Source organism: Pelodiscus sinensis, chromosome 7 (assembly GCF_049634645.1).
Source record: "Pelodiscus sinensis isolate JC-2024 chromosome 7, ASM4963464v1, whole genome shotgun sequence".
Taxonomy (NCBI): Eukaryota; Metazoa; Chordata; order Testudines; family Trionychidae; genus Pelodiscus; species Pelodiscus sinensis.
Window position 1 is genome coordinate 33,597,001 of NC_134717.1, and position 12,216 is coordinate 33,609,216.

Consider the following 12,216-nt stretch of genomic DNA (forward strand, 5'->3'; position numbering starts at 1 on the left):
TACAGAAGACGTAAATGCTGAGACAAAACAGAATTATTGGTTACTGGCTCTTTGTTCTTTGGTAAAGTTACCTTTTAAAAGTGCCAAGTCTTTTTATTTTTATTTACCTACTATAGAGAGCTAGTACCCAATCAATTATGTGTCTACTTACATCTCAGCTTATGTTTGAAAACAAGTCCTTAGCTTTTGCCATTTTGCTGTCATAGCAAATTTTCTGTTTGCTAGGTCTCAGCACAATCATCATTCTAAAGCACTATCATTAGTATAAAGGAAGGACAAAAACATTCTGTGATATTCCCACCCCAAATTCCCCATTCTACCTACACTAAAACTAGAGAACATCAAGTTAGTTTCTGGAAAAAAAAGGCAAAAAAAAAAAAAAAAAAGATTTTACATTGCATCATACAGCAGAGTTCCTAAATCATTCAAACTATCAGAGGAAACTATTGGCATATGGCCTTACAAACAATTTATCCTATTAAAATTCCCCCAGTCAGAAAATGTGTTTCACGCAAAACATTTTTCCCCTCCTGCATTTCACTACCTTACATATTATGTGAAAAAAATTAATTAAAAACACCTACTACACATTAAAAAAAGCCAAATTTTCAGCAATTTTTATTGACTACCTTTTAAAAGCCCTATGCTGCTGTTTTACAAGGCATAATAGACCAGCTCATTTGGTCAAAGCATTCTACACCATTAGTTTGGACTACTTACTGAGACAGCTACAGCATGAAAGATTTAAGGCAAATTGGAATTTATAGAAAAGGATAAGACACTTTACGCTACGTTAAAGGAGAAACGGAAAGCTAAGAGAACAGACACGAACTGCAACACTGCACTGTAGCAACACACACACGGCAAGCACAGATCATCACCTAAGATGTTTTACTACTTTAAACTTCTGAAAACCCATTTCATACAATAAAAAAAAAAAAAAAAAAAAGAAAATAAAAATAAAAACAAAAAACCCCCACAAATTCTGCCATGCACATGAATAAGTCTTCGTGGTCATCTGTGCATACCCAGAAATTTGAAAAAAAAAAAAATTGCATCATACACTTGATAAAAATTTTCTTACTAAAATAAACCTGTTCATAGGAACAGCTACTAGATGAATTTAAGGGTTTTTTTTATGCACCTTATAGAACTTATAGCAAAAATAGTTTTAGTTGATTTCATTATAAATAACGTTTTCAAGAACCTGTGCAAAACTGTCAATAATTCCTAAAGCACAATTGATCAGTAAAATCCATGATTGTTTCAGCCTTTGCACCCTTCTCCAGGCAAGGTCAACACTGGACATCTGTAACAGAGAAAAGTCAGAGCTAGAGCAAAGTTACTTTTGGATTTAATGTTCTGTTGTAGACACCTATGAACTAAATGGTTCCTTACCTCAGATGTATTTTTGAGATGAGTGAGCCCATAGGCATACTTGAGAACTATTTAGGGAGGTGCCAAGCGCCCTGGAGGTTGAGGTTGCTCAGCACCTGCCTGGATATCCCCGTTGCCTAATTATAGCCTTGTCCGACATCCCCCCCCACCACAAGCCTATTGATTCCCCATTGGGAGTTCTGCTTGTAGAGTGCTTAGGCATTGCAACCCTGAACTCAAACTACTGATTTTCCATGCTTTTTTTTTTTTAAATCAACTAACTGATTCAAGAAATGTACGGAGTGAGCTCAATCCTACTGAGGCCTGATCCAACACTCACGGTAGCTGCTGGAAACTTTTTCACTACATTTCAATGGGCACTGGAGCAGCCACATATATAAAGAAGTCACACTGCTATGGGTACTGAGCCAGTGCAAAAATATTAAAGCCAGTTTTTCAAGATCTTCAGCTCACAGTCATGTACCCTAAGGCAAGATTAAGTTCATTATTCTAGAGATCCCGCACGTTCAGAGTTCACAATCATCATGTTAAAAGGGCTTGTCTTAAAAGTATCAAAATACTTTTTAAAACTCTGGTAACTTTTAGGGCAGGTGCTATAACACTTAGAATCAAAAGAGGCTGTTGAGAGAGAAGAACAACACATCTCCAATCAATCGCACCAATTAGTGTAACATGCTAGCTGTCACTTACTACTTATTTAAAAGGGCCTTGGCACTAATATTTATCATAACATTCTAAAAAAATGCATTATAACTATTAGAAAAGAGTGGCCACGCCTTAAACAGTCAGTATTTACCAACAGTAACCACATTAAAAAAAGCAACCATCATTCTGGGATGTGTTGGCAGGAGTGTTTTAAGCAAGACATGAGAAGTAATTCTTCTGCTCTGCTCTGATTAGGCCCTCTACTCGAATAGTGTATCCACTTCTGGGAGCCATATTTCAGGAAAGATGTGGACAATTTGGAAAAAGTCCAGAGAAAAGCAACATGGTGTATTTATGGGGAGGAGCATTATTTTGCAGATTCAGTTTAGTAATATCAATACGTCTCTCTGCTCTGCCATTTATTTATTTATGTATTTATTTATTCATTCATTCATTCTGCTGACTCATGGTGCATGTAAATACTAATGAAAATGCTTCCTAAGTTGTTATATTAGTGTAATGTTTACCGTTAAGACAGTGTTTCCAATGGTGTTTACCATAAGATATCACAGTGAAACTGGGTAGCAGTTTTACCATCTCTTCAAGGTTGTCTCCTCTGCTTTGTGAACATGAAAAGCCCCAAACAAGTGGAGATAATACTGATCTGTTGCTAAGGGTTGGTTATGAAGAGTAGGGTTTTGCCTCCCTACTCTTTTTTTGGAAGAAGCAGCAATCTCCACAGGGCTGCACAGAAGGGTAAAGACAAGGCCATGCATCTGAACTAGGGATGTTAACATGTAGTTGATTACACAGGTAACCAAGGCTTATCAGTTAATTTTGTTGATTACACACACTCCCCTCACCATAGCCTCTGTATCAGCACTGGATCCACTTGCCCCCCAACCCTGCTCTGCTGCTTCTGATAGAGAGGAAGCAGCATGGAGGGTGAAGGGGGTAGGCAAGAGTTGGTGCTTAAAAGCTGGCTTCCTCCCAACATCAGTTCCATGGTGCTGCCCACAGCAGAGCATGGGGGTGGGGGGTTGGAAGGGAAGTGGGCACACTACAGACAGAGGCTGGTCTGTGGCAGCAGCCCCTGTCCACATGGGGGTCCGAGCTCCCTGAGGTCAGGGGCTACTGCTACCCTGCACTGCTGCCTCTGATACAGATACAGCAGTGTGGGGGAGAGGGGAGCTGATTTTTAAACTGGCTCCCCTGGCAGGGGGCTCCCCAGGAGTGGGGCTGGAGTGCAGTGGCTGCCAACCCTACCCCTGGGGACTATCGAACGGTCGTGTAATAGCTAAGATTTCATGTGGTTACATGACCATTCAATTACACGATATCCAACATCCCTAATTTGAACTATGCTGACCCACTGCAGCATAACCTCTGCATGCTGATTTGGGAGCACGCAGGGGCCATGCCGCAGTAACAATCCACAGGATGCATCTGGGAAATCAAGAAATGTAGGATTCAGACCCCTCAACTGGGGCTTATGGACACATGGAGATATGCAAGGCTTGTTTACATGGGATTTCTGTAGGAGCCAGTGTTTGGCCAATGTAAAATAACAAACAGGCAGGCATGTTCATTATATGGGATGTGACATCAAATAAAATGTGCTCTGCTACTGAATTTGTTTATATGACAATTTTTAGATTTCTTGGGGATATAACAAAAATTCTTATCTGAATAATTGTGAGGAGAGCAGTGTTACTAGGTACCACAGAATGTGACCTGCAAAACCCAAGGCAATTGAGATATGCATCTGTACATATGTGAATATGCACTAGGAAAATAGGATTTGTTTCAGATGGAGAGGGTCATATATGTAGAAAATGTACACTTGTGAAACTGCTGGTGCTTTGTGTGTCATGAAAGCTATAGAAATAAACATATGAAACTTCTGGCAGTACAGAAACAATGCAGCAAGAGATTCACTATAAAGTTCTTTCTCTGGGAAGTCATGAAGAACTTTATAAAAATGTATGCAACAGACATGCAGGGTTCATCATCGTTGGGGGAGAGACAAAGCAGAGAATTAACTACAAAAGCTTTGGTCTTGGAAGGAGGGAAGGAACGCAGGGGAAATGGTGATGCAAACAACACTTTAAGGGTGGTAAGCTATAAAAAGCAGTGTTGCACGGAATGCCTTACACAGCAAACAAATGAGTGACTTACTGAGGAAAGCAAATGGAACAGACTCTATGAAAAGGAGGAAGATAGCTAACTCATACTGCAGGCATTCCTACAATACTAAACACACGAGAAAGGAGTCTTTACAAGTGAAACTCAACATGGATTTCCAGATACCTCTGCATTATCCCACTAGTGGTGGCATTATTCCTCTGTGGGGGAAAAGGGATAAAATCCTGTTTAATTGGTTAACCGGTTAAACATTATGTTTAACGGGTTAACCAATTAAAGAGGGCCACTCTAGCCTGGCTCAGCTGGAGCAGCCTCCTATCCTCTCCCCTCTGCAGGCAGGGGCTGCTCCAGTTGTCCCTAGGCCCACTGCTGACTCCCCGCTGAGCTGGAGAAGCCCCTGGCCCATAGCAGGCAGGGAGCTGAGCTGCTTCAGCCTCCACCAATTAACTGGAACTGGTAAACCTTTCAGATCCCTAGTGAGAAAGCCACTTCCAAGTTAGTGCGGGGATTCAAACTGTTCTCTGCTGCCATGCATGGAAGCACTGATGTCTCATTGTCAACACGTTATGGCAAAGGGGTGTTGTTATGATCCAGAGAAATGACTAATAAATTATGACAGATAATTCATTAAGGGCCTAATCCAGAACCTGTTACTCTATTTTTTCTAACTTTCTTACTCTGGAAAAATTCAGATTGATGCTAAGTTCTGGTCTAAAATATTAACAGTTTTATTCAGATTGTATGTATTCTGCAAACTACAGTATATCAAGTATTTAGATTGAAATGAATGTCTTTTCAGAGTAACAGGACAAGCCCCCACCTCAGTTATTTGTTTTGCTGATATGTATATGGAGAATGGTCACTGGACGTCTCTACTGTAACCTGCTGTTGACCACTAGCTTCCTGTAAAAGAAGAAAAAAAAGGGTTGAGACTTGATATCCAGCAAGACTAGCTAGGTGCCTAGATTTCCCAATATGACTAGACATTTTGGATACCTCTGTTTTCTGTGATCCGACTTGAGAGACTTGACTGAGCCTGGCTTTCAGAAAGTGTTACAAAAAAATCCTGGTAAAAAAAATTAAGGCTCCTTTCTAATGTTTCTGAAGCTGGGCACATACACCTGATGCATGCAAAAATCATTAATCAACTTGACCTTTATTTTTATTTCTAATAGAAAATGTAATGAAATATAAAATGATCAAGCGCATATTCTATTTTCTAAATTGTTATAGCAATAAATAGTAGGGCTGCCAATTGACCTGCATTAACGCCTTCAATTAACAGGTTAATCCTTTTAATGCATTAATCGCAAGCGTTAATGCTGCGTTGCCCCTTTGAAGTGCCGCTCCCAAGGGAAAGCACAAGTGGAGCTGGGGATCAGTTGGAGTGCCCAGCTGATCCCCAGCTCCGCATTGGAAAGCACTCCGCAGTTGCAAAGCGCCTTTGAAGTGCCACTCCAATGCTTCAAAGGGGCTTTGCAACGCCTATGTACTGCCTAATGCACTACCGCAGTGCTTCAAAGGGCAGTGCTGTACGGAGACAGGGTCAGCTGGGGACTCCAGCTGATTCCAGGATCCTGCAGTGCTGCCCTTTTGAAACGCTGCCGCTGAGTTTCAAAGGGACAGCTGCACTGAGCCTTGGGTCAGCAATGATTCAAAGGGGCTCTGCATGCGATTAATCACGATTAATTTTTTTAATCGCATGATTAATCACAATTAATTTTTTTAATCGCTTGACAGCCCTAATAAATAGACAGTGTGATGTGATTAACAGAGTAGAACCACACAAACGTATGCAATAGTGAGCAACTAAATTCTAATGTTTTCTGTAGACCACTGCCACTCATCTTCTTTGTGTTGTTAAGACCACAGGCGACTTCTGTATTCCTATCAGGAGACTTCTGTATTCCTATACATTTTGGCTGTGTCTAGACTGGCAAATTTTTCCGCAAAATCATCTGCTTTTGCGGAAAAACTTGCCAGCTGTCTGCACTGGCCGCTTGAATTTCCGCAAAAGCACTGACGATCTCATGTAAGATTGTCAGTGCTTTTGCGGAAAAACTATGCTGCTCCCGTTCGGGCAAAAGTCTTTTTCCGAAAGACTTTTGTGCAAAAGGGCCAGTGTAGACAGCAGAGATTTCTTTTCCGCAAAAAAGCCCCGATCGCGAAAATGGCGATCGGGGCTGTTTTGCGGAAAAGCGCGTCTAGATTGGCCACGGACGCTTTTCCACAAAAAGTGCTTTTGCGGAAAAGTGTCCTGCCAATCTAGACGCGGTTTTCCGAAAATGCTTTTAACGGAAAACTTTTCCGTTAAAAGCATTTCCGGAAAATCATGCCAGTGTAGACGTAGCCTATATGTATATCTACTTGAGTATTGTAGTGCGGCTTGCTCCATGAAACACTAAGGGGGTATGTCTAAACTACACCCTTCTTTTGAAAGAGGAGTGTAGTTTAAAGACATACCCTAAGGATTAATTCAAAAAGCCCTTTTTCGAAAGACCAGGCGGCCGCCATTATATAAATGAAGTGTGGGAAATTCAAATCCTGGCTTCATTGCAATTTCGATCTAATTTACATCCCTCTTTCAAAAGAAGAGTGTAGTTTAAAGACATACCCTAAGGGTTAATTCAGCTTGCGCTCTCAACACATAGCCCAGTAATCGGACAAAGACTAATTCTATTACTAGAGGCAAAAGTAAGTGAGGGAGTAGCTTTTATTGGATTAATTTCTGTTGGTGAGAGAAGGGTGTTTCCGAGGTTACGTAGGGCTCTTCTTCAGGTCAGCAAAAGTTTGTCTCTCTCACCAACAGAAGTTGGTCCAATAAGAGATATTACCTCACCCATCTTGTTTCTCTAATACAAGGATGAACAATAATTTTAAAAAGGGGGCTACTTCATACATTTTCGCATTTGCCCCAGAAGAAGTAGGGCCTCAGGCAGAAGGGGCGGGGGCAAGATAATTCTTGTGCTCCCCCACCCACAAACTCTGATTTGTTTGGGGATTGGGGAACATGCAAAGTCTTTGCCCTCCCCCCCCACCTCTGGCATCTGGAGGCACCTCAACGGGAGAAGACTTTGTGCGTTTTCCCTGCCTCCAGGCCCTGATTAGCCTTGGGGTAAAGGGATCATGCAGGGTCCCTTGACCCTGCCTTCCTAGGGGTCAGCCAGAAGTTCCTTTTGGTGCCGTGTGCACCTGGAAAGGAAGGAGACTTTGTGCACTCCCCTGTCCCCAGGTCTCGATTGGCTTGAGGGTGGAGGAACAGCAGGGAGGCCACGGGCTGGATCCACTGGCTTGGCAAGCCAGATCTGGCTATTTTGCCCACCCCTGCTCTCATACGAGACCTACAGAGCTACAACACCACTGCATAATTCAATGGCTGATACCCAAAAGAACAATACCATGAATGCACTTCTGGAAATTTGCCTCTGACATATCTGTTGGGATGCATAAACCACAGTGGCCAGGGTCAAGGGTCTCAGGACAAACAGACTCTGAAATGGACAAATGATGTCCTGGAAACTATGGGGTGTGGGCAGAGGGAGACAAAAGAAACAGGCTAGGGCAGTGTTTCCCAATTGTATTTGGCCACGGAACCCTTTTAAACTTGAAAGAATTTTGTGGAACCACTAATAAGTCTTATATGTGGAGCTGAAAAAGTAGACTACAAATAAGTAAGGATAATAAACAAACAAATGCTAAACAAGGTCGTAAGATCAAAAACAAAAATCACATTTAATGTGTACAAAAAACATTTAAACCATAAAATGTTATTGTAATGGAATATTCTCACGGAACTCTTATTTTCACTTTGCGGAACCCCAGGGTTCTGAGGAACACCATTTGAGAAACACTGGTCTAGGAATGAGAGGCTACAGGAGTTCAATCTGCCTTGCCCAATCCTGGGAACTGTTTGGGATAAGTGGCGCCTACATAAACTTGCAAGGAAATGCTACGGCTCATATCAGATACGACACATAAAGGTGTATTGGAACAATGATGCCCTTTTCCTTCCAAGGGATGGATAAATAATACTTTGATTTGAACACGCTGTTCTCTGTCACTACATTTTTATATTGGCCACACATCAGAAGCCTATGCAGGGACCAAAATACAGCTTGATTTGCTAAGGACATTGTTGATAGACAGGAGTGGTTTAAATAGTGTGATTACACCCTAAGCCTTATAACATGCAGTCATAGCTCATAAGCTAAGCAGGGCCGGGCCAGGTTGATGTTTGAATGGAAGAACTAACTAATACAAGTTCACATTGGTACAGTACATTAGATGAAAATAATGCCATAGAGGTACTTTTAGTAGACTCCATTTGCACTGAAAGTGCATACCTAATGTAACTTTTTCATCTGTTTTTTTTTCTTGACAAAAAGAAAAAAAAGTAACAATATTGGCTGTAATAGCCACTTTTTACAAATTGTACCAACCTCAACAGGAACAGCTGTCGTCTGAACATGTGTGTACTGGGGTATGTAGGCTCCTTGCATAGCTGTTGTAGCTGGCATGTACTAAAGACAGAGACAATACATTCAGCTAAAAGAAAATCTGATACACACCCCACAAAGATTTATAAAATCTATATCTGAGTACTCTACTAGGGAAGAGGATTCAAAGTAAGTTTGATCTAAAAATCAATAACCAGTGCAGACAGGTGAGGTGTATTCCACTGAGCCCTGTTATTTCATAAATTCAATTTGGCCTTCAATATCCAAGAGGTTAAGTATTTTCCTTAAAAAAAAATCCAGTTTGAGTCTTTTTCTTAACAATATATACCCAGGGAGGAAAGATGATCTCATGGTTAAGGAACTGAGAACTGACAAGATAAGAGATCTGTGTCAAATTCTTTTTCTACCATATGCTGTGTGACTTTGGGTATGGCTCTTTTCACTCTTTCCTCACTTTTACATCTGTGAACACTGAGGATAATATTTCTCTGCTTTACAGAGGTGTTATCAGGATAAACACATGTATATTTGAGAAATGTCAAAAAACGACACTGATGGAGGCCAGACTTTACCTATATCAGTGGTTCTCAAAGTGTGGCTGTGGACCAACAGTGATCTTACAGGTGGGGCTGAGGGTCTGGGGTCCCACCCCCGCACTGGGGAGTCTGCACTGGCGCTCCAGCCCCTTCCCTGCAAGACTGAAGTGCCAGCACCAGATTCCTATTGCAGGAGTTAGAGGGAGCCAGCCATGTGGGCCAGATCCAGCTCGTAGCCGGAGGTGGAGTGGCTCTGCAGGCTGCATTGACCAGGATGGGTCACAGGTCAAAACGTTTGAGAACCACTGATCTAAATAAAGTATGCCATGTATTTTTATTAAATTAGTATATTTAGGAATGAAGTTTAAACTAGGAAACTCATGGTGTTCCTTTAGATCAATGGTTTAAGTCAATAATGAGCAAAAGTTACCATCAGACAGGTCTCTTCAATTATCTGTATAAAATGAATTGATACAGGTACTTCTCTATGCCAAACTACCATTTGACATGCTAGATACAACACTGCGTAGAATTTAATATACAGAGAAAAGTGATTTTAGCAGATCAAATGTCTTTATATCAGACAAATGTACATGAATCAGAATTTTATTTACAACACTGAACCCTCCAATGTAAACTCAATACCATTCAAGTCTTTAAATCTGCTTCTAAAATCAACATTGATTAAACTGGACTACTTTCCTCTGCTTTGTTCCATGTACTTGGAGTGCATTTCACATTTCTACATTGGCCTGGATGCTTACTCTTCTGCCCTAAAGAACCTGTACTAAAGTGTGGAAACAGCAATTTTCATTTTATTTGAGAGGGAAAAACCTAATTGGGCTGGTTTTCATGTACATTATTAAACAGACACTGCAACCAATACACATTTTCACATTGTATATGCTATGCTTTATAGTAAATTGCCACATACTGTTCCAGTACTGCCTAATGAAAGATGACTCATCTGTTGTGTCAGAGGGTTTATCATGGATGCAGGCTGTAGTGACATAGTGTGATCCATGGAGGGAGTCAATACTGCACCCTGCAGGAAAGGAAAAAAATAACTTTAAGAATGAGACAGTCCAGATTTTCACTACACTTCTCTTTTAGCTCAGGCATGTAATATATGGGCTTTCATTCCAAGAGCATATACCAGCAGCTTTCCCTAACGTTCAACAATGAGTCTAGATACTAATTGGTCAGAGAGATCTTAAGGATTTTACTCCATTTTATAGTTAACTACCCGATTTATATATATGCCTCAGTCTGGATCTGTAAATTGAGTAACTGCTCAGCTACCTACCAGTAATGCAAGAGCTGACATAGACTGTATAAACTTGCAAATATTTCACATGCCACTATCTCATAGTGAGGATGTTATCCTAAATAGTAACAAACAATGCATACCCAGGACTGTCTGTGCAAGTTTCACACCCTTGTGTTAAGCATTATACCTTTTGCTCAGGGAAGTAACAGTTTCATTAGGGCACGAGTCGCAGAGGGCTATGTTGCCAGAACATGGTAAATACCATTTGATCTGTAGGGAGTCTAACATGATGAGTCTATCCCATTGGTTTCACAAGTTGCTGTCTTCTTATGTACAGCAGACATAGTCTTTAGATACCTGAAGTTGCCAAACATTCAGTTGCTATACAGGTGCTCGGAAAATTCCTAAGACTGCTTTGGGGTTAAGTGAGATGGATGAGTACAGATGGGGTTTATTTCCACCCTAAATTGTGTCTGTAAAATCAGGTTTCTAAACATACTGTATGGGGAATATATGCAGCTGTGTGACTAAAAAGTGGTTTAGGCTGAAAATTAATAGAAATAATTACAGTATACTTGAAAGTCAGTGTTTTTGAATGCATCATTTATTACTTTTACAGAAGGTCTTATATTTTTTATAAAATACTGAGTATAGTTAGAAAAACAATCATGTGACCAGTGTAGATGAAATGAGTCACTGGCACAAACACTGCAAGAATTTCCTGTTCTGCAGACTGCAAGCGTCTGTGCAAAGCAAATGAGAGAGAGAGCGAGAGAGAGCGCACAAGCTTCCGCAGAGACCAAAGACCAAAATTAAGAAGTCAGGAATCTAGATCTTTGAATTCACTGAGATAAGAGCTAGAATTGCACACTTGTAAATGGAATATCCCTAATAGCATGAAAACATATTAATTTGCATTTCTCACAGCATGACTTACAGATTTTCATCCTTATTTATAATTCCAAAACCTTACATTTACATAGGGAGTAAATAAAATCAATTGCCTCCATTAACAACACACTTGAAAAAAATATGTATTAGTTGGGCATGTTGAAAGGATGTAAGTGTTCAATGCCATCTTTTCCGCTTGTACAGCCAGCAAATACTTTGCCAAAAATTTACATTTTCCAGCCTGCATAAGGAGGTTAATTAAAGTCAAGGCTATTTTCTTACTAGATTTAAAAATGTACTTGTTTGTCAGCCATGGCACTGCATACATTAAAGCACAAGTCAGTGTATATAGCAGGGGTGGGGAACCTTTTTCCTATCAGCAGAGAAGGCATTGTAAGCCATACATAGCCCGGGGGGAGGGCGGGGCGGGACTCCAGGCTTCCTCTAGGCTGGGTTGAGAAGGCTCCCCTCCCCCCCCATTGTATGATGTCATTACCAATAAACTCACTCATTTTGATGTGGAATGTTGCTGATGACTGGTGAAATACAATGGGCAGAGTATATATAAAAATACACGACTGTGTGTTACAAAAATATCATAGTCATGAGTGGGGAAGCTATGGGTAACTAAATGAGCGCCCATAAATCTGTGTACATCATAACATATATTTTACTTCTGTAAAACAGGTGGTCTAAATTATTTCAGATCTGCTCTAGAGCATTTTTTAAATTGATTCTGCAATTTATCACATGGATATATTACCACCATAAGGGGTAACTCACAAAGTATTTGGTCTCTTAGCATCCTCACAGAAGGATGTATTTCTCCCTCAGGAAACTGCATTGGGAATAAATGTAGTTGTCCTCATCAACC

At 40.7% G+C, this 12,216-nt stretch overlaps 1 protein-coding gene across 3 annotated transcripts in view; it reads right to left on the reverse strand.

Moving 5' to 3' along the window:
- Nucleotides 1-350: 350 nt before the first annotated feature.
- The window catches only part of RBMS1 (RNA binding motif single stranded interacting protein 1), a 224,942-nt gene continuing 213,076 nt past the window's right edge, over nt 351-12,216 (reverse strand). For all 3 annotated transcript variants that reach the window (XM_006111647.2, XM_006111645.2, XM_006111646.2), the window contains exons 11-14: nt 10,116-10,226; nt 8,628-8,708; nt 5,009-5,091; nt 351-1,309 (exon numbers count right to left, since the gene is read on the reverse strand). In XM_006111647.2, coding sequence (XP_006111709.1) covers nt 5,014-5,091; nt 8,628-8,708; nt 10,116-10,226 — 270 coding nt within the window. In that variant the 3' untranslated portion in view covers nt 351-1,309; nt 5,009-5,013. The remainder of the gene's footprint in view (nt 1,310-5,008; nt 5,092-8,627; nt 8,709-10,115; nt 10,227-12,216) is intronic.